We start from the raw sequence: 20,734 nt of genomic DNA, 5'->3' as shown, positions 1-20,734 counted from the left end.
GTGTATCACATTTTTCAGATTTTGCATGATTCTTAGAAAGACAGCTACTTAATACATAATGTATATATCTATGTCTATATATATATATATATATATATATATATATATATATATATATATATATATATATATATACACCTCATCAACATGTTTTTTTTTTCAGACATTAATGACATTTAGTGAGGAACGTAGTCAAAATAACTTAATTATAATCATTAATCATCTGCCAACACCTCAAAACACAATCACTTCCTACTGTTTGTATCAATAATTCTGTATTACACTAACAGCTACTCCAGAAACGTTTAGGAGTAACCATGGGTGTGATTATCGTCTTTGTTGTGTTTTTCTCAACAATTGTTTCAACAGGTGCTACCGTGAGAAATATCAGTAGTATTCCATTGCCACTCGTGGATAAAATAGCGGCACCACTGACGGCAAATATTGATATTACTGATATGAAATCTGTTATCAAAGATTATATAGACCACATAGTGAAGGAACAGGTTGCTTCTTCTTTAAATGAAAGTGTTGAAACAGTATTTAAAGCAATGGAAAAATTGAAATCGGAACTTCGGACACCAAAACAAGGTTTGTATAGGGTATGTAAGTCTCGTCATGTGACCCCGTGATTTCAAGAGAATGGGTTCTAATCTACTATTTAAAAGCATAGAGATTTGTCATTTAGAGAGCGTTGAGTTCAGTGTTAAGGGCAAAAAACTTTCTGTGTAAAAAATACCGATAAAAATGAAAAATAACTATTTTTACATGATAAATGTAGTAAGAAAATACATAAACTAGAAGATTTTACATTGTTATACAGCGGAGTACCCGGAAGTAAACTATAAAATACAGATCGGTCTTCGGTTTTCAATACGTTCTATATCGGATATTCCTGTTAATAAAATGAAACTAGAACGAGACTTACATGCCCTATTATTTAAAGGTATAATTAGGTTTTATGTTGAGCTTGATTCAAATTTTAAATACCATAATAATAAGACTGATGGATGCTCAAATAAATTATTTTAAATCATTAAGAAGCTGTCAATAAAAATAGACCCAACCAGATGTGGTCTATCATGCTAAAAGGTCTGTGAAATTGTGACATGCGCATTTAAGAGTACTTAAGGGAACCATGATTCCAGCAGAAATCAAAAGAATGTGATCCAAGGACAAAGATTAGACATGGAAAACAGATTCACACAAAAAAACAAAAAAAACCACAAAATAACCAAAATAATACATACAAAGTAACAAAAGGAAATGAGAAACTTGGACTCCACTAAAAACTGGGAGCATGAACCGGGTGCATCGGCAGGGTAAGCGTCTTCAGATTTTCTAGAAACCCCCATCGAGTTGCCAATAAAGAGTCAAGTCCAGGATAGACGGAAGAGGAAACTATGACACGTTGAACAAATCAGTTTTAATGGTACAGATGGATACACCGTAACGATCCACGAGTTCACGACTGTAGTGATGACGTTAGGTCGCTCATAGAGCGTCTGTGGCATGTCGTTAACCGCCTCTGAGGTCTCAGCGTGCTCGTCTGTGGCATGTCGTTAACCGCCTCAGAGGTCTCAGCGTGCTCGTCTGTGGCATGTCGTTAACCGCCTCAGAGGTCTCAGCGTGCTCGTCTGTGGCATGTCGTTAACCGCCTCAGAGGTCTCATCGTGCTCGTCTGTGGCATGTCGTTAACCGCCTCAGAGGTCTCAGCGTGCTCGTCTGTGGCATGTCGTTAACCGCCTCTGAGGTCTCAGCGTGCTCGTCTGTGGCATGTCGTTAACCGCCTCAGTGGTCTCAGCGTGCTCGTCTGTGGCATGTCGTTAACCGCCTCTGAGGTCTCAGCGTGCTCGTCTGTGGCATGTCGTTAACCGCCTCAGAGGTCTCAGCGTGCTCGTCTGAAGATCGTTGGTTTGAACCCCGACGAGTCATAACAAAGACTTCAAAATTGACAGTAACCGCTTTTCTACTAAGCATATGGTATTTTGGGGATAGAGTGACGATTGGTTGGTTCTGAATCATAACAATACGTCATAGTGGGATGACATGCCTACCTGCTTCTGTGAGTTGGTACAATAAAAATCCGCAATAGCTTGTTGGATTAGTAGAAAGCAGTGCTAATCGTTCTTAAATTCGTCTGACATAGGATGTGAAACAATAATTAATCAATCAATGTGCTATGTTAATTTTGCTGACCAAATCACACAAAGCATAAAGATTGTGGTCAATTTACCTGTTAGTTCAACAAATATACACAAGTACATGAAATTACATTAGTATATACGATGATTATTGTCTTCACACATTCTTTTGACAATGTTTATGGTATCCTTGATGTAAACAAATAATAAGGCATACATGGATTCACAATTGTGAAAGGGCAGTTCATCGTAGAACAGCTGGCCTAGCTTTCATCGTGTTAGTATCAAACAGTTTTATGTGATAAGGAAGAACAGTAAACTATTTTGCTGTAACGGTGGAACCAGAATTGGCATCTACGAAAAAAGACAAAAACGAATGCCATGAATAATGATTTTGGAAGTAAAAGAATTTCAAAGTCGTTTATCCTAAGCATTTCATTTACAAAAATAATTCATTTTGGCACAATTAAACCAACAAGGGTAGATAAATATTCTATTTAGAATGACTTGGCTGCCAGTTATTATACGTGATATAGAAATAGAAATAGCCTGCTCGGAAGTTAGTGCTCTTCCTGGCGGTGCATTGTCCTAACCATAGATGATTATAGCACGGTTGACTTCAAAAGAAATATAACCGCATTATATGTTATCACCGTTTTACCTCTGCTCTGGTATTAAGACCTTTTAAGCATCTTATATTAGAATAAACATTATACATGTTATGTATAGGTGTTCCTGATGATTAAAATGTCCACCAAGCTAATATATACACGGTTGGTTGGAGTGGTTGATGCTAATATATACATGGTTGGTTGGAGTGGTTGAAGCTAAAATATACATGGTTGGTTGGAGGACAGTCATAAGAAACAAAAACTTCTCTTTGATAATTCAAAAGACAAGTTCTTTTTATATATAATCAGTAAAACAAACAGCGATTGCAAAAAAAAAAAAAAAAAAAAAAACACACATAAATACCATTCTGCAAGAAAAGCAGACAATGGACAGCACATCGGTATTTACAATTCGGTCATTTTTTGCCTATGGTATATTGAATACATCTAAGAAAACAACCGAAAAGCTATTTAAATATACCCCAAAGCATCCATGACGTAGATATTTTTAATGCTGATATAGGGAAAAGTTTGGGGAAACAAATACCGCTATTTGTTTCGTGTTGCATTTGAACTACATTTCCCCTTTCAATATTTAAATAAGGCATTTTTTCAAATATTTTGATGGTAATTTCTGGATGTTTTGAGGTATAAATATTTGGATAGTACAATCAAATCTGTGTGTTTTTGTTGTGCCGCATTTTATATATGTTTTGCCTGATTCATAGACAGTGTAGTAGTTTATAGATTATATTTTAAGAATTTACAGGTTTTTCAGCACCAAGGCCCACGGACTGTAGTGAGTTAGATAAAAGAAGTCGGAGTGGAGTTTACACAATTTATCCTGATGATTCTTCAGGTTTCGGGGCGTTTTGTGACATGGATACAGATGAAGGCGGATGGACCGTATGTTGAATAATTCAGTTAGGTTTGAAAATGTGACTAATGAATGTTGCTTGTTATCATGATGATAAGTTCAAAAATATTCCGAATAACCAACTGGCAGTGAAAACTGGTTAAATGGAATACTAATTGGTATATTTGTTGAATGGAATACTGATTGGTATATTTGGTGAATGGAATGCGCCTTTGTTTTTTTGTTTGTTTGTTTTTTTTTATTTTTTATTTTAAGATAAAAGCCTGGTATATGTAGACCTCCATCAAAAATTTACATCTTCTTTATATAGTTTCGGTAATTACGAATTTAAGTTATATTTTATAATGGGTTGTAGTTAAAATTGTTATCACAAAAACATCTATTCTATTCCAAAATTGTCCTTGTACGAAATGATAAACAATGCCATTCCATAATTTCTGATATTGCTTGATTAAAATTTTTATGGCCTATTTATTGCCATGTTACTTTCATTCCATCTTTCACCCATTGCCTGATTTTTACAGAGTCTGACACTTTATGCATAATGTCATACTAACTTGATTAAATAAGTTTCCTTTCTATATTGAACGGTTTAAGAACGGTTACAGTTCTCCTTTGTATTGGCAAAACGAGGTAGTATGGACATCTGGAATCAATATTAACTAAAGTTACAGCCTCAGTCAATATGATTTCGGATCCTTGGGTCCATAAAATTCCATATTGTCCTCTACAATCTATAAACCAGGATGTTTTATTAATCGTAGGTTATCCAGCGACGCAAAGATGGAACAGTAAATTTCTTTAGAGATTGGGATTCTTACAAATACGGATTTGGACCATTGCACTCTGAGTTTTGGCTCGGTAGGACTGTATTAAAAATTCTCAACCAGAAAGCTGCACCTTGTCAAGCACAACATTCAATGAAAAAAATCCAGTTATTTTAAAACCTTTAAATTTCTTATAAAAATTTCAAAGTTATTGTAAGTGAAAACAATTTGTTTGCACAAAGAAGCCATATTCAACTGACGAAGCTTTAATGTAACATTGTAATTAATTAAGGCTTAGAATGATTGACTTATATTCTTACATAAAATCAACTTAGACAGGCCATAAATTGCTTGTACAATATTATTTCTCACAAACGGCTTTAGTGTTCAAGTACAAATTATTTCTTACTCACGCAGAGGCTGCATGTGAAATGTCTTAATTATGCAGGTACATCCAGTATGTCTAATTTGTAATTAGTAATTTGCGAACCAAAAAAGCAGCAAAGAGGGTTAGAGAAATAGATAAAAAAAATAAATAATAAAGTGGAGATAAAACATCACTGGTTATTTAATGATCTAACCTCGATTTCATGAAAAGCCGTAAGTGTGAAATTGATCGTAAGTTATGACGTCATAAAGATATTTCAGGTTGTGACTTCATTACTTACGATCAATTTTACACTTACGACTTTTTGTGAAATCAACGCCTGGTTTTGGGTTTCGTAAAGCATATCGATTTGAGATTTTCCTAACATCGTTTAGCTTTTCCTCAAATATGATTAATTTTTAGAAAGGCTTTAAAACGTTATTTTGAATCGAAATCTCTGTATTACTGGAGTCAAAGTTTTCGTTACTATAAATTTGTTAAGATTTTAATATATCTGCCATAAATAGAAAAGTTTGATGCTGACGTTTGGCTGTACTTGTCGAAACGTAAACAAAATGTGATTTGACATACTAGTTTTTTTATGGTCATGTAACAAAACTCGAAAGTTTAAGTCTGGAAAAAAAAATATCTGGGTAAAGTTATCCGTAAGGGTAATCTCCACCGTATCATTGTTAAATCATGTAATTAATGATTTTATTGGTTCTAATTGGATCTTGATAATGAATCAAATATTAATTAATTGCGTTTCGTCCTACTTAAGCTTCCTATCATTACTTTTATCTTGGCATTTGCATGCAGGTCTTGTTTTAATGAGATATTTTATTAGATGCTCTCAATAAATATTGTGTGTAAACATCCAGACTACTCTATGATCAACTGCATTGGTACTCTATTCCATGTTTTCTAGTATGCCGTTAGCGTTTTATAGTTCTTTCACAAAGTTCAAGATTTATGAGTCTCACGTAACATTACTATGTAAATCGTCGCATGAACGTCATTGACTTTTATCTTGGCCGTTCTACCACGACACTTGCGCTGGACTTGAAGTCATCACTACAGACGTTTTATGGCCGTCATCATGAACTCGTGGGTCGTTTTGGTGTATCCATCTACAACATTGTACCCGATTTGTTCAACGTGTCGTAGTTTTCCCTTCCTCTTTCGTCTACCCCGGACTTGACTCTTAATGAGCAATTCTCGGGTGGTGTTTTTAGAAATGCAGAGAACGCTTACCTTACCGAAACACCTGATCCCTGTTTCCCGTTATAGCAGAGTCCGAGTTGCGCATTTATTTCCGTTACTTTGTATTATTTTAGTTATTTTATGTTCTTGGTTGTATGTATCTATTTTCTCCATCTGGTCTTTGTCCCAGGATTGCGTTCTTTTAGTTTCTGTCAGAATCTTGGTTCCCTTGATTACTCTTTTACTTAGATATTTTATGATATATTTTATTAAATCCTGTTGGACGTGTGTTATTGATATTTATGTGTTAGTAAACAAGATGTGCTTAACAGTGGATTTTGAATTTTGAACTAGCTTACAGAGCGAGTACTCTCTCGAGCTAGATACAGATTGTCTTTTGTCTCATTATTTGAATTTAAATAGATTTTTATAGTTCGTTGTATTGTTGTAGTTTCCCACCACTGTCCCAGATTAGGAGAGGGTTTAGCGCTCACAAACATGTTTAACCCGCAACATACTTTAGGTGCCTGTTCTAAAGCAGCAAACTGTTTTTCAGTGGCAGTCGTTGTTTTTTATGTTCATTGTAATTCGTTTTACGTTTTTTTATAGATTAGGTCGATTGTCGTCTTTTATAAATAGTTTCATTTTCATTTATTTTAGGGCCTTATACAGCTTGCTTTCAGGTATTGGTTTGCCCATAATTGAAGTTGGTGTTGTGTCCTGCAGACGTTTTATTTTTCGGTGCTTGGCTTTTTGGTCGATGACTGTCTCACTGACAAACATATCACATCTCCTATTCTTATATTTTATTTGTCGACTTGCCGTTCGTTTATTCGTCCTTTGCTCTTTGTAGAACCCGTGCGTATTTTTTTTTCAATTGTTTTGTTTTTATTTATTTATTTATTTTTTTTTTTTTTTTGTTGTTTTGTTTGGTTTTGTTTGTTTGTTTTTTTTTTGTGTTTTTGTTTGGTTTCTTTCTTGTGATTGCATTAATCAATGAGCTAGAAACATTCTTGTATTCATTTTAGTTACGAATAAATGAAGAGATTGTTTGTCAGTTTTGTCTCGGTTGGCTGATATAGTTACTTCAACATGCATTTATAATCTGGCGAAATCACCTACAAAACGTGGTTCACGCAATACACAATAAATGGTATAAAAATAGAATATAAACATAATATATAATTTATTTAAGAACCAAAATTCATTATTGTCGTCGTTTATTATTATTTTTTTTTTCTATATCACTTTCAGGAAACGACAACATCCACCAAATAACGTCACAAGGAACGTACATGTTAAGGATTGATTTAGAAGACTTCGAGCTTGACAGAAAATACGCAAAATATGGAACGTTTACGGTAGGACCAGAGAGTAGTGGTTATAAACTCAAAGTGAGTGAATACACCGGGAATGCAGGTAATAATAGGATAATAAGTTGTAAAAAGTGAAAAACCAAATTATTAACTATTAAGTGTCAAACTCAGTAAGAATCAGGCAGTGGATGAAACATGGTATAAAAAACCACACCATTCGGAAAGTTTAATTTGACTATTTGCACTATCAGAATCAAGAAAAAAAATAAGATTTTCCATATTATATTGGTCTTTTCGATAAAATTCCATTGAAATGCACTTTAAATGAGCATTTAAAGGGCAGATAACTACATCAAAAATTTCTTTTTTTAACATTCTTTTGCAGAATTTACGAATGAATCCGATTATGCAAAGATAAAATACGTAACAGTCTTTCCAAATAGAAAAGAAACATCCTTGAGTGAAATTATATTGTCAGTTCGGTGGGTTTTGACATGCATTTTTCTGATCTTTTCTTTCCCCCATTTTGCACTTGACGACAAGCTTAGCGCTGCTGCAGGCCTATTCTTTTGACACCCGGACCCGCATGGGACTTTGTCAATGACGACTCGCCGCCAAATTAGTCTATAGAATCTGATACCTACAAATTATCTACCAATCATATAACATCATATTTCTTTGTATCATATTTGTACTTCAGGAGACTCTTTGACATATCCACACAATGGAAGTAAGTTTTCAACAAAAGACAAAGATAATGATTCATGGCACAACGACTGTGCTGGACATTACAAAGGCGGGTGGTGGTACAATGAATGTCACGCCAGTAATTTAAACGGATTGTATCTTAGAGGAAATCATAGTTCATATGCCGATGGTGTCAATTGGAAATCTTGGAGGGGATATAAAAACTCATTGAAGTCGACCACTATGATGATCAAGCGTCAATGAAAACAATGAAAATAGCTGTATTCCGGTGCAAACAAATATATATTTACTTATTGATAGTCTTTTACTTCAGACCTTGTTTAATGTACAAACTAAATAAAAACGAAGATTTACGCAAAACATCATAGTCTCGAAACCTTTAAAGCCTTGTTTTATCATAATCGAAATTCGAAATTCGAACAAAATGTATCTTAAGACCGTAATTGTTACAATGACCCAAAACCCGGTAAAAGGTGCGTTCGTCTGGCTTATGTGGTCTAGGTTTGTCTTCTATGATAAAATGGACTCAAAGACAAAAATAATATACAAGGAAACAAAGATTTGTATGCAACAAATATTGATCACGTGAAATTAATGCGAGTCGAGTTTTGCCTATAATTTATGTAAACTTCAGACGTCATTAATGTGAATTTCACTTGATATTCACTTAACATTAATTTCTAACAATGTGGAACAGGGTTATGTTATAAAGCACAGGACGCTTACCCTACCGGTGCACCTGGTCCATGTTCCCAATTTTTAGTAGGGTCCGAGTTACTTTTTATGTGTTATTTTAGTTACTTTATGTTCTTTGTTGTGTATGTCTGTTTTCTATGTCTGATCTTTGTCCCTTGATTACATTCTTTTGATTACCTCTAGAACCTTGGTTTCCTTGATTACTCCTTCACATGACAAGTTTCGTGAAAATCACATGAAGGCTCTATTTATCCAATTTAATGTAAATTTTGTCAAATTCAATTCGCTCAATTCACTTAAAAAACATATGAAATTTCATGTGTTAATTTATGGAAGCAGTAGTAATAGGGTTCGTCAGACTCGTTTTAGTTTCATTTTCCGATCTGCATTTAATTGTTTACTTCCGGGATCACAAAGCGCATGTACCAATTCAAAATCTTCTGCTCCATGCTTTTCTTATTATTTTTATTATGTAGAAATATATATGCGTCTTAATTTTTATTTGTACTGTTATCCAAAAATAGTTGTTTTCTTTTAATACTAAGATCAGCGCTCTGTAAATGACAAATCTCCATGCATTTGAATGGTAGCTTAGGACCTATCCTCGTTAATTGTAAGCTGTTTGAATCAAACTACTTTTTGGATATTAGAACTGGTGTAAGGTGTTTAAAGATACAGATACATTTAAGTAGTACTCCGGCTAAGAATCGTGCAAAATGAGATATATGGTTGAAAAGCTTACATATTTTTATTTTTGATATTTTGTTTAAAATTTAACTCAAGAAAACAGAAAATAAAAGGTGTATTTTCATAGAATCCGTTATCATAAAAATATAAAAATATACAGAATGTACTGCAGAATTCAAAATAAAGAAAGAAAATCTACAATTGAACTAAAATACAGTATTAACCATAAGAATTTCTATGTTAATTATCTCCTACATGTAAGAGCAGACAGATTGAAATGAATTATTATACATTTCACTATATAGACGTATAAAGAGACTGAATAATAAAATAAAAATGTGTGTTCTTTTTGGGGTGTATCACATATTTCAGAATTTGCATGATTCTTCCAAAGACTGCTACTGTAATACGATGGCATGGTTACAGATTTCTTAACAAAATGTTTGTCATCTTAAAGAGTTTCGTTTACTCTATGTTATAAGTCATAGCTCATATTTTTATATGAGTACTTTGAGTGAATATTCATGAAACCGAAATGGCGGGAAATATATTCGCATCTCCTCTTCCTTTTGATAAATATGCCTTTATTAAACTTGGTCTTCATTTGTATAATGTGTATAGACATTTTTTTATGTGCATTGATAACATTCCACTCACTTAAAATGTTTTACAAAACTGTCAACGTATTGTAACTTTGTGGCTTACCCAATCCTTATACAGATCTACTCATAACCAGTTAATTCAATTATGATGTCTTAAACACAGAAATGTACCTTTCATCCTACAAACGATCAGAGAAAAAAAAGGTACTTACTACAAGTGCTTTGTCACAAATTGAAAGCAAGTTCTATAATTTCTCGACTAACGATAGGAAGTAATGATGGCGAATTCCATTGAGAGGGAATCCATGCAACAACCAGGCAGTGGGTGGCACGTGACAATTTTGTATAAAAAGATTCAACCATTCCATACCACAAATACATCCTTTTTCAAAATTGAAAGTTTTTGATTAACCTCAACGATTAAAGAGATATAATTTACATACAAAATATTGAAATTCATTGAAAATGGGGAAATAAATCTTTAATTTGAGCATTTTTTTTTTTTGCATTGTTAGGTGATTTTAAACTATATTCTACATGATATATACATTACATTGGAACAAAAATTCTGTGGGATAAAACTCATTCTGTGCCAAAGGACCGATTTTCGTACAGACTCGTAAGCCTCTTAAGTCCATAATTTACAGTTAACAACATGGCGCATGTTTTCATATCGGTTAATAAGGAAAAAAAGGGTAAATAGCGTACATCTTAAAGCCAATTTGTGACAATATTTTTTTATTTAACTTCGGTCAAGGAGGTAGATCATAGAGTAAGGGAAATAACTCATGAAATCAGTTATCATGAGTGTATGTATGTATCATATTCAATTTTTCAAAGCCTATCAAGCTATAATTTGAAACAGAATGAAATCAGTCCAAGTTACTTTGATGCTTATAAGATTGATGTTAAATGCTAAATACAAACGTTCCAATAACTTGTAAGAATTGTGTCCCTTACCCTAGGTCTACCTCTTTCGACACCTATCTGAATCAAACCAGTCTATTAAAGTCCAGAGGAACTCGGTTTAGACACCTTTACTAATGTGCTTGAAGAAAATAAAACTATAGCAGGAAGTCCTTCCAGAGCACCTGGACATTGAAAACAGACAAACACAACAAAGAACACAAAGTAGCTAAAATCATACATACAAAGTCACAAAATTAAATGAGCAACTCGGACTCCACTAAAAACCCACTAAGTCATTATAAGGATGTAATTATAAAGAAAACAGTTTAAGACATCCGAATGAAATGTAGACTGCCTCGGTGGTCTCAATGTAGCCTGCTCGCCTCGAACCCCGACCGAGTCACAAAATGGTGTATCGAATTGGCTTGCCAGATACGTATACAGATCTGTAGTTTACCAAATGACACAATTATTATACTTTTAACCAATAAAATTTCTTATCCTCTCAAATATCATATTTTTCAAGTGTTTTCTCACAAATTACAAACGCATTACTACTATACATTTGTTTAATTTCTCAACAAATCCAAGAAAATAAGGATGACTTTGATATTTACTTTCGCTGCTTTTTTCTCCACAATGGTAGCAACATGTGCAACAGTAAGAAATATCAGTAGTCTTTCGTTACCTCTTGTGGATAAAATGGCGGCATCGCTGACGGCTAATATTGATATGACTGATATGAAAACTGTTATCAAGGACTATATAGACCAAGTTGTGAAAGAAAACGTTGCTGCTTCTTTAAATAGCAGTCTTGAAACTGTAACCATAGCAATGGATAAAATGAAGTCGGAACTTCTTACTTCAATACAAGGTTTGTAAAACTTTAGCGTGGGAATAGTTTTATGGTTGCCTCATCTTCAACTTGATTCTAGTCTACTAACTAAGTACTTAGAAAATACGACTATTTGAATCATTATAAAATGTAATTAAAAGGAAACGGTTTAAGACATCCGACTTGAATGTAATGTACCATCGCGGACTGACTCGGTGGTCTCAAGTTAGCCTGATCGCCTCGGGTGCAGAAGGTCGTGGATTCGAACCCCGACCGAGTCACAGTTGCAAGGAAGACTTAAAAAACGGTAGTCACTGCTTTTACGCCATGTGTTACGACCGATTGACTTTAGCGTGTCGGGTTTGTACAATACAGGGTTTGTATGATTGGTCAATCGTTCTCGTTCTGAAATGCATGAAATATCTGCCATAGGACGTTAAACCATTATCAATCAAATAATGTACTTTGCTAATTCTGCTGACCAAAAAAACATAAAACATCAATAATACTGTCAATTTAATGGGTTATCAAACAATCATTTCTGCATTTCAGATAACATTTCGATTTAGATTTCATGGAAAGAAGTATGTGTTTTTCCTCCATTGTGCACCCACGGACTGATTCTTACAGAAAATATCAGGAAAATACAAAGTTTATGTAATATATATTTTAAGAATTTAGGTCTTTTTTTCAGCACCAAGACTCTCTGACTGTAGTGAGTTAGATAAAAGAAATCGGAGTGGAATTTACACAATTTATCCTGATGGTTCTCAAGGTTTCGAGGTATTTTGTGAAATGGATACAGATGAAGGCGGATGGACTGTAGGTTGAATAGTTCCGTATTTTATGACATGTGGCTTACGAATGTTTTCGTCTTGTCATAATTATAAGTTCAAAAACCTCATCCGAAACATTCAGTATGCTACCTACTGGCATGTGAGGTTATCTTTTTCCCAGAACATATAATTAAGTACTTCACCGTCTAAGAATTAAGCAGCATGTGTATAAGTGGCACATGAAGGATGATTTACTTTATTATCTAAGTATCATACCTCATAAACTCTAGAAATAACCACCAAAGTGTCTGTAACGTTTGCTGTTTTAAGATATTAATAGGTCAAATTTAATTGAAATGGACTATGGAAAAATGGGGGGGGGTACTTTTTCCCTATATAAGCAGAATAAAAGCTGCGTCACTGGTGCTTCGAGATAAATATAAGTAGCTTTTCGGTTATTCACTAAATATATTGAATATATTTGAGACAAATAAAAACAATTTGATGAAAATGATATGCTACCAATTGCATGATTCTTACGCAGAATGGTATTTAAAGAACAAAAGTAAAGTCAGTGTTTTTACATTATAAATTGAAAGTGAATCAGCACGACACAAAATATTCTGTATGATTTAAAACTTGAAGTGAAAACTGGTTAATTTAGATATGTAGTGAATGTAACACATTTTTGTCATGATAAGAACTACCGAGGCGAAGTAAAAACTCGGTACACCTCAATCAGATATTCACGTCTTTTCTTGCATAATTACATTTATTACCGATTAAATTTATATATTATAATCAATTTGCAAGTAAAATGTGTTTACCAAACTTTTCTATTCCGGAAGTCTCCTTATACGGAATTATTAAACTCGTCATTTTGTAATACAGTATTATTGCATAAGGTTTTTCATATCGGCTAAGTTATTGGTCCGAGGATAACTATATTAGACTGAGTCAAATTTTGCTGGCCGAAATCACCCCAGATTTGTCTCCAAATAATTTGTTGACGTCAATGAAACAATGTAATTTTAAATTTTGACGTCATCAATCTTTAGGTTGAAGGAGAATTCAGTACAAAAACAATATATATATCATTTTCGCCAATGGCGTCCACAAGTATAAATACTTCTACTGGACGGCTGAATCCGGTTTTGGCGAACTTTTATATTTTGTACTGTATTGGCATTTCTGATCATATTTAGGCTAATGTTCGAGCGGTAGTCAATAATTCCTCACATTCCTTGATATTGAATACTTATTGATATATTACAATACATTGTGCATAATGTCATAATATGTTGATTTAATGCTTTCACTTTTATATTGAAATATCATAAAACAGTTACAATTCTCCTTTGTACTAGTCAAAACTGCCAATAACTACAAAATACAAAAATGCGCCAATACGGGATATAGCTGTCCAATACGTCTTTTTTGACTGGTTAAAATTCATATTGGCCTGGCGTATTGAACTAGTTAGCCAATAAAGGTATAATTGCGTAAGGTTTTCCATACAGGCTGAGCTATTGGTCCTTGGCTAGAAATATTGGAGTTCGGCTACGCTCCAGTCCAATATGGCTAGCCTCGCAATACCATTATAATATTAATCAATATTAGTTTGTATAGACCTATTTTATCTATATTAAGGAGTTTACAGCCTCAGACAATATCATTTCCTTGGGACCATAAAGTATCATATTGAGTAACAAAGACAACAACTGTTTATCATAAAACCATATTGTTTTCTTATTTGAAGGTTTTTCAGCGACGCAAAGATGGAACAGTAAATTTCTTTAGAGATTGGGAGTCTTACAAATACGGATTTGGACCTTTGAACTCTGAGTTTTGGCTCGGTAGGACTTCGTTTAAATATGAAGCCTACTCAAAAGTGCCACAAAAGCAGCTTTTTCAAAGAAAATTTTTAATGAAAAGATTGGGAACAAAAGACTTATTAAATTTATATCAACTGTAGTTTTAAATTCAATAAATTAAGGCTTTTTAACGTTTGATGAAAACAACTCGTACAAAACTTTTCATAATTCATTTATTTTTTGTCAACTGTCTTAGAGAGTAATCAAGGGATTCAAGTTTATAGGGTAATCAAAAGAATGTAAGCCAGAGACAAAGACCAGACATGGAAAACAGACATACACAACAAAGAACACAAAGTAACTAAAACCATACATACAAAGTAACAAAAGAAAATTAGCAACTCAGACTCCATTAAAAACTGGGAGCTTACTGGTAGGGTAAGCATCCTCTGCTTTTCTAGAAACACCCGCCTTTAATCATTCTGACAGAGAATCAATGTTTTTATGTTTTTTATCCATTTTCAAATACACCTGGTAGTAATATAAGAGCAAATTAAAGCAAGGAAGAATAGTGGGAAGGTCCAGCTAAAGAATCATTGGCAGTATGGTGATTTGGCCTCGGTTTAAAAAAAAATCTCTTTCTGAAACCGGGCATCGTAGCCGAATAACATGACTATATCTATGTTTTCAATAGTATTAAAATTAAGTTGTAGTCTTTGCAAGAATCATGCAAATTCTGTAAAATGTGATACACCTAAAATAAGGCTACATATTTTTATTTTTGTTTTAAAGTTACTTTATAGGACTGTATGATGAAATATATAATTATTCATTCCAATCTTTCTTCTCTTAGGAAATAATCTACATTTAAGATCAAACCGTTTCCATTGTATTTAAGCGTCATTGACAGAGTTATCTCCCTTAATTTTGGATTTCACTGTACATTCTATATAATTTTTATTTCATAAGAGCACATGTTATATGAAAGACCACATGTTAATTTCTGTTTACTATGACATTGTCAACAAAATATCAGAAATAAAATATGTAGGCTGTCCAACCATGTATCACATTTTGCTTTAGTCGAAGCCGAAGTGCTTCTAAACTGTGTAACTAATAATCTTAGTACAACTCTTATTGTTATCTTTTTGAATTTCGAAATTATTTTAATTGGTTTTTTTTTTACAAACATGACTATATCGTACGACTTGCAGTTTTTTCTTCATTTGCAATTTGTTAAGTTTTAATTGTTATCTATTTTTTATTACATTTGTCATCAAGCTGCCGAGTGGACGCATAACTCTTGTTCAAATTGTTACGAATATTTAAACACATGACACGAGATTTGTATCAAACGAGTGTTGATATGTTGATATTGTAACATCGATATCATCTGATGAAATCACGTACTAGAGCATGACGTAGTACACAAACTACACATTAAACGCCGGTCGTAAATTTGAGATCACAAAACATAAAATACAAGTTTCGTAGAAAAAATAATAACGCGTCAGTTACAAGACAAAAAGAACTCTGTAACAATTCATATTGCAAACATAGTTACATTAATTTCTTTTTTTTTTTCAGTTCAATACTGTCAAAAAACTTCTTCAAGAGTGCATAAATACGATAATAGAAGAATCTCAAGCTAGAATCTGTTTATTTCAGGAAACGACAACATCCACAAAATAACGTCACAAGGAACGTACATGTTAAGGATTGATTTAGAAGACTTCGAACAAAACAAAAGATTTGCCAAATATGGAACATTTACAGTCGGACCAGAAAGTAAGGGATTTAAACTCGAAGTGAGCGGATATAGCGGGGATGCAGGTAAATACATATCAACTTCTTGTTTTAAAAGTGATTGATTGATCCATGATATTTGAATGGCAGAAGTATTGAATTTGAGCACTGAAGTCTTGACTGGATTAAAAATACAAATGCTCGGGCACTTTATTTATGAATAAATTTTATGTTTTAATAAATTAAGTAAAGTTTGTTTTAAAAAAAATGTAATTTATGAGAAAATTTGAAAGAGAAAAATAAAAGACAACTTAAGAAAAAATACATACAGTTTTGAAAGAAATAAAAATGGAAGTTGACAAAATTTGAAATAAAACTATTATATGCTTTAACCAATTGAAATAATAATATCCGTCATATCTGTCATTAAAAAGTGGTCTTCTCAGAATCAGTCAAATTCTGAAATATGTGATACCCCCCTCCCCCCCAAAAAAAGGCTTCACATTTTATTTTTTTGTAATTAAGTTATTTTGTTGCTTTTCCGTTCATTCCACATTCAAAATTAAGCGGTTTCTAATGTATTTTAGTGTCATTAACAGAGATACTTCCTATGAACAAGGGTCATATATGAAAAGCCACCTGGTAATTTGTGTTTATAATTTTTTAGTGTTTTAAACGAAATATCAAAAATAAAAATATGTAGGCTTTCCACCATATTTTGCATGATTCTTATAATCCTTTCTTTAATTTGATAATGTTCGCTGTTCCGTTTAAAAATAACAAGGATATCAAAGGCATATGAAATATTCTATTTTATGTTACAACAATGTGTATAGAAAACAATGGTGGGTCAGAGTGCTCGATTTTTAGTATAAAACTTTTGAAATTTTAGCGGGAAAAGGATCTCTCTGGATTTTCCAATGATTTTGACTTCGTAGGCTTAATCATTTTAAAATTTATAATTATGTTTAACCTGGGTAAACCGAACACCTGTCAAAACGAGACAGTTTTTTAAGTCCAATAAAGGTTTCCTTGTACATTTCATCGGTAAGATCTTTATGGATCTTCCATTAGTTTTATGCACACACTGTTAAATTGTTACTCTAAGCAGAAAGATTATTTAGCGGAGAGATACGTTGTGAGTAAGGAAGCGGTTATTAAGTCTGCGGAAGCATTTGCCTTCAATAAGTGCATACGATGTATTGCTTGGTGGGTGTGACATTTAGACGTATGAATATGACGTTTTGAAACCAAGTTTCATATTGTCATATATCTGAAGGAAAGATCGTTTCTTAGTTTAAACATATTTATTCAGGTACAATGTATATAAGCACAAGCAGATACATTACACACTTTTGTAAACAAACAAACTCATGGTATGATTCGGAAAGAAGCTAAATAGCTTATACAAAGGTCCGTGTCCTCGTCTCTTGACCGATCACCAAGAAAACATGTATAGTAGTAGACTTCATCGTTAATTCTAAAACAAAACATGTATAGTAGTAGACTTCTTCGTTAATTCTAAAACAAAACATGTATAGTAGTAGACTTCTTCGTTAATTCTAAAACAAAACATGTATAGTAGTAGACTTCATCGTTAATTCTAAAACAAAACATGTATAGTAGTATACTTCTTCGTTAAATCTAAACAGTCGAAATTGCATTATATTTGTACTTCAGGAGACTGTATATAGGAGCACCAAAATGGAAGTAAGTTTACAACGAAAGACAAGGATAATGATAGATGAAAAAATAACTGTGCTGAACAATTTAAAGGCGGGTGGTGGTATGGTGCATGTCACGCCAGTAACTTAAACGGACTGTATCTAAGAGGGAAACATACTTCATACGCCGATGGTGTAAATTGGAGTACTTGGAAGGGATCTAAATATTCACTAAAGTCGACTGCTATGATGATCAAACGACAATAAAAAAACTCAAATGCTTGTGCATGAAATACAGTCAAAAACAATCATGTACAAAGCAATAAAAACCTAGATTTAGCATAGCTCATAGTTCATAGCTCAAACTTCCAACGCCTGAATGTTTGAACAAAATTCGAACAAAAGAAGCGTCCATGTAAAAGCAAGCTAGGAGCGCCCGTTTCAAAGCACGATATCAGCGTTCGTTTAAACGTACGATGGAAGCATTCGTTTAGCGTGCGTTTGGTGTGTACGAAGGTCTCACTAACCACTTCTAACGTTTCCATTACTTTACATGTTAAACAAGTAACTTTAAAAGTTTCACTGTGAATTCCCAGGACAAATGACACCTTAAAGTTGCATATCATTGCAAAAGTTATAATTCATAATAAAAATCATAATTCTAATTCTAACGGTACAATGACCGTTGAAATTCTTCCCAAATTTACTTGAATAAAAAATACTGAAAATCAACATTTTTACCTTTTCTGCTAACTGACAGCATGGAGGCAAATTACTCACACATTTAAACAATATTCATGCACTTTTGTAGTAAACTACAAATATGATTTTAAAGTACACCTTCTCAGCTTTGTTTTGACTACTTTTGATCAGAATACACACAAATAATGTACTTACAATGCATATTTCTAGGTTCAATGTTTTTTTATACTACATGTCCATAGGGGTGGCCATTTGACCCGGATGTAGTTAGTGAGACCTAAGCGTGCGTTTGGTAATTGTACGTGTGGGAAACCTAAACGTCTCAAGGAGTGTAAGTAAACACTGTGGATTGCCAAATAAAATATCATTAGACAGTCACTGTAGTGTCCTTTCCAAACAAGCACAATAATTATAGGAGCTTGGTCTGCTACTCTAACTTTAATGATATAACAAAGCCTTCTTAGCTTCGAAATCGTCATATATGGAGTGGGATTTGGAACTCATTGATGACTAAAATCGAAATTCGAGATAGTAATAGATATTTAATGGAAGTTATCTGTATAGAAAGTGCCTTGACCCCATCTCTCTCTCTCTCTCTCTCTCTCTCTCTCTCTCTCTCTCTCTCTCTCTCTCTCTCTCTCTCTATATATATATATATATATATATATGTGTGTGTGTGTGTGTGTGTGTGTGTGTGTGTCTTCAGTTGCGTCTTTTACAATTATAATATCTTGGTTACAACTGATGTACTTAAGCCCATGTCATTGTTATGTTGTCTTAAAATGAAACATGTTCAGTGGTTGATGCTACCTAAAGCAGGGAAACTATTAAAAGGTCAAAAGATTAAAAAGAAGTGTTGAACATCTAATATGGGAAGGTCATTCTCCGGGACAGATTCTTTAAACGCTTCAGCCTGTCCGCTAAAAAATACAAAAATCTTTCAATCGGGAAAAAGTGAATGCTAAGTGAATATCAGCCGATTGTCAATTGATGTTTCATTTGAATATTGTCCTAGAATTTCGAAAGGCCTGTCTGTAGCGGTAAGTAAGTGAGGAAAAGAACGACTGTCGCAGTCGACAAATACAATAAGTCCAAAATCAGTCGTATATCGCAGGAGTTTGTTGATAATGCAATGTTAGACTTCCCTGACCTTGTGTATTAGCCAAGTCGGAAAAAAATTCACCAGTATGTACTCCCTTCCCTCTCAACTTGCAAAGTTGTTACAAGGCCTAAAAATATATTATTAATTTCCATTAAACGATATTGGGACTCCTCTACCATTTAGCTTGTTTTAAAAGAGGGTCTTATAAAACGACGTCATGGTGACTACGTGTAAATACACAAATTTTACTGTATATATGGCAATTAAAAAAGTCTTTCATATCGTCATTATTCTGAAGTTTTTTTCCAAAACATTACAGGAACACATTTCTTTACATCATGGTGTATATATGAGTAAACAAATCACCTGTCTGAACGGAAATATTTTAAGATCCAAAAGGGTTCCGTTTACACAAGGTTCATTCATTGTACCATAGAATTGTAGGCTTTTCCTATGCAAGGAACACTATTATACACTTTTTAAGGTGCATGGTAAACAGGAGCATTGTGACCCAGACCTTCTGACCTTTCGGAAATGTATTCATGCAGTTTTATCAGGATATGACATGAGTTTGGCACAGCCTACAATTTACATTTTCCGCTTCTTTCTTACATTCTTTGTCGTTGAATAACGGAGCGATACCCGAAATAGGCGAGATAAGGTAGGTAAACAGTTGTCCATTTAAAACAATTAGTTAAGCAAACAGGATTAATAAAGTGGATCAATTTTAATTCAATTTAAAGGCTTGTTCTAATTTTAATTCACTTCCCTGAACTATTTCTGTAAACCTATCTGATACCTATTCCGCTTGGCTTTACGTATGTATTGAACCTTGCGTGTAATGCTCGGTGTAAATAAAATCCATTCATAATTTGAAAACGAAAAAAAAAAAAAAAAACAACAACAACATATAAACCAGTAGAGCACAAACAATTCTACAGAAACAAACAACTGTACTTTAAAGACTAATAATACCCATCTTTTGTTGTTTGTGTTAATTATGAATTCTAATTCAGACTAAAAGTGAAAAAAAATTAACTCGCTGGAGTCTTGAATTAGTCATCGTTATATATCCACAGACGAAATTTGACAAAGCACGAATATTGAAACTCACGAATAATGGTACATTAAAGCATGTCTAAACAGAAACCCTTTTGGACTTTAATTTTCGTATCTAGGTAGCTGATCAGTTTACTCAATTAAACTAC

The 20,734-nt window shown here is 33.4% G+C and overlaps 2 protein-coding genes across 4 annotated transcripts; both read left to right on the top strand.

The window, feature by feature from the left end:
• Positions 1-252: 252 nt before the first annotated feature.
• Positions 253-8,288, top strand: LOC148600581 (fibrinogen C domain-containing protein 1-B-like). Of its 3 annotated transcripts, none has more exons than XM_088558700.1 (5): positions 253-591; positions 3,534-3,661; positions 4,397-4,493; positions 7,224-7,388; positions 7,986-8,288. In XM_088558700.1, the coding sequence occupies exons 1-5, from the start codon at positions 318-320 to the stop codon at positions 8,234-8,236; spliced, it is 915 nt and encodes a 304-aa protein (XP_088414826.1). In that variant the 5' UTR covers positions 253-317; the 3' UTR covers positions 8,237-8,288. The 3 variants fall into 3 exon arrangements, with proteins under 3 accessions (XP_088414826.1, XP_088414825.1, XP_088414824.1); XM_088558699.1 differs by having other exon boundaries at positions 3,525-3,661; XM_088558698.1 differs by having other exon boundaries at positions 3,516-3,661.
• Positions 8,289-11,456: 3,168 nt separating this feature from the next.
• Positions 11,457-18,066, top strand: LOC148600580 (fibrinogen-like protein A). The gene is made up of 5 exons (XM_088558702.1): positions 11,457-11,761; positions 12,417-12,544; positions 14,258-14,354; positions 15,981-16,145; positions 17,739-18,066. The coding sequence occupies exons 1-5, from the start codon at positions 11,488-11,490 to the stop codon at positions 17,750-17,752; spliced, it is 678 nt and encodes a 225-aa protein (XP_088414828.1). The 5' UTR covers positions 11,457-11,487; the 3' UTR covers positions 17,753-18,066.
• The last annotated feature ends 2,668 nt before the right edge of the window (positions 18,067-20,734 follow it).

Source organism: Perna viridis, chromosome 13 (genome assembly GCF_037379345.1).
Source record: "Perna viridis isolate PV_CMFRI_1.1 ecotype Kerala chromosome 13, ASM3737934v1, whole genome shotgun sequence".
NCBI lineage: Eukaryota > Metazoa > Mollusca > Bivalvia > Mytilida > Mytilidae > Perna > Perna viridis.
Note: the sequence above shows the minus strand (reverse complement) of the source record. Positions and strands in the feature narration are given on the sequence as shown.

What these genes read in the sequence shown, in the direction of transcription:
- LOC148600581 (XM_088558698.1), top strand. Translation starts at nt 318, where the DNA reads ATGGGTGTGATTATCGTCTTTGTTGTGTTTTTCTCAACAATTGTTTCA. An exon ending in CAGATGAAGGCGGATGGACC is followed by an intron (nt 3,662 to 4,396) that starts GTATGTTGAATA and finishes TATTAATCGTAG; the next exon opens with GTTATCCAGCGACGCAAAGA. An exon ending in GCACTCTGAGTTTTGGCTCG is followed by an intron (nt 4,494 to 7,223) that starts GTAGGACTGTAT and finishes TATCACTTTCAG; the next exon opens with GAAACGACAACATCCACCAA.
- LOC148600580 (XM_088558702.1), top strand. Translation starts at nt 11,488, where the DNA reads ATGACTTTGATATTTACTTTCGCTGCTTTTTTCTCCACAATGGTAGCA. An exon ending in ACTTCTTACTTCAATACAAG is followed by an intron (nt 11,762 to 12,416) that starts GTTTGTAAAACT and finishes TCTTTTTTTCAG; the next exon opens with CACCAAGACTCTCTGACTGT. An exon ending in CAGATGAAGGCGGATGGACT is followed by an intron (nt 12,545 to 14,257) that starts GTAGGTTGAATA and finishes TCTTATTTGAAG; the next exon opens with GTTTTTCAGCGACGCAAAGA.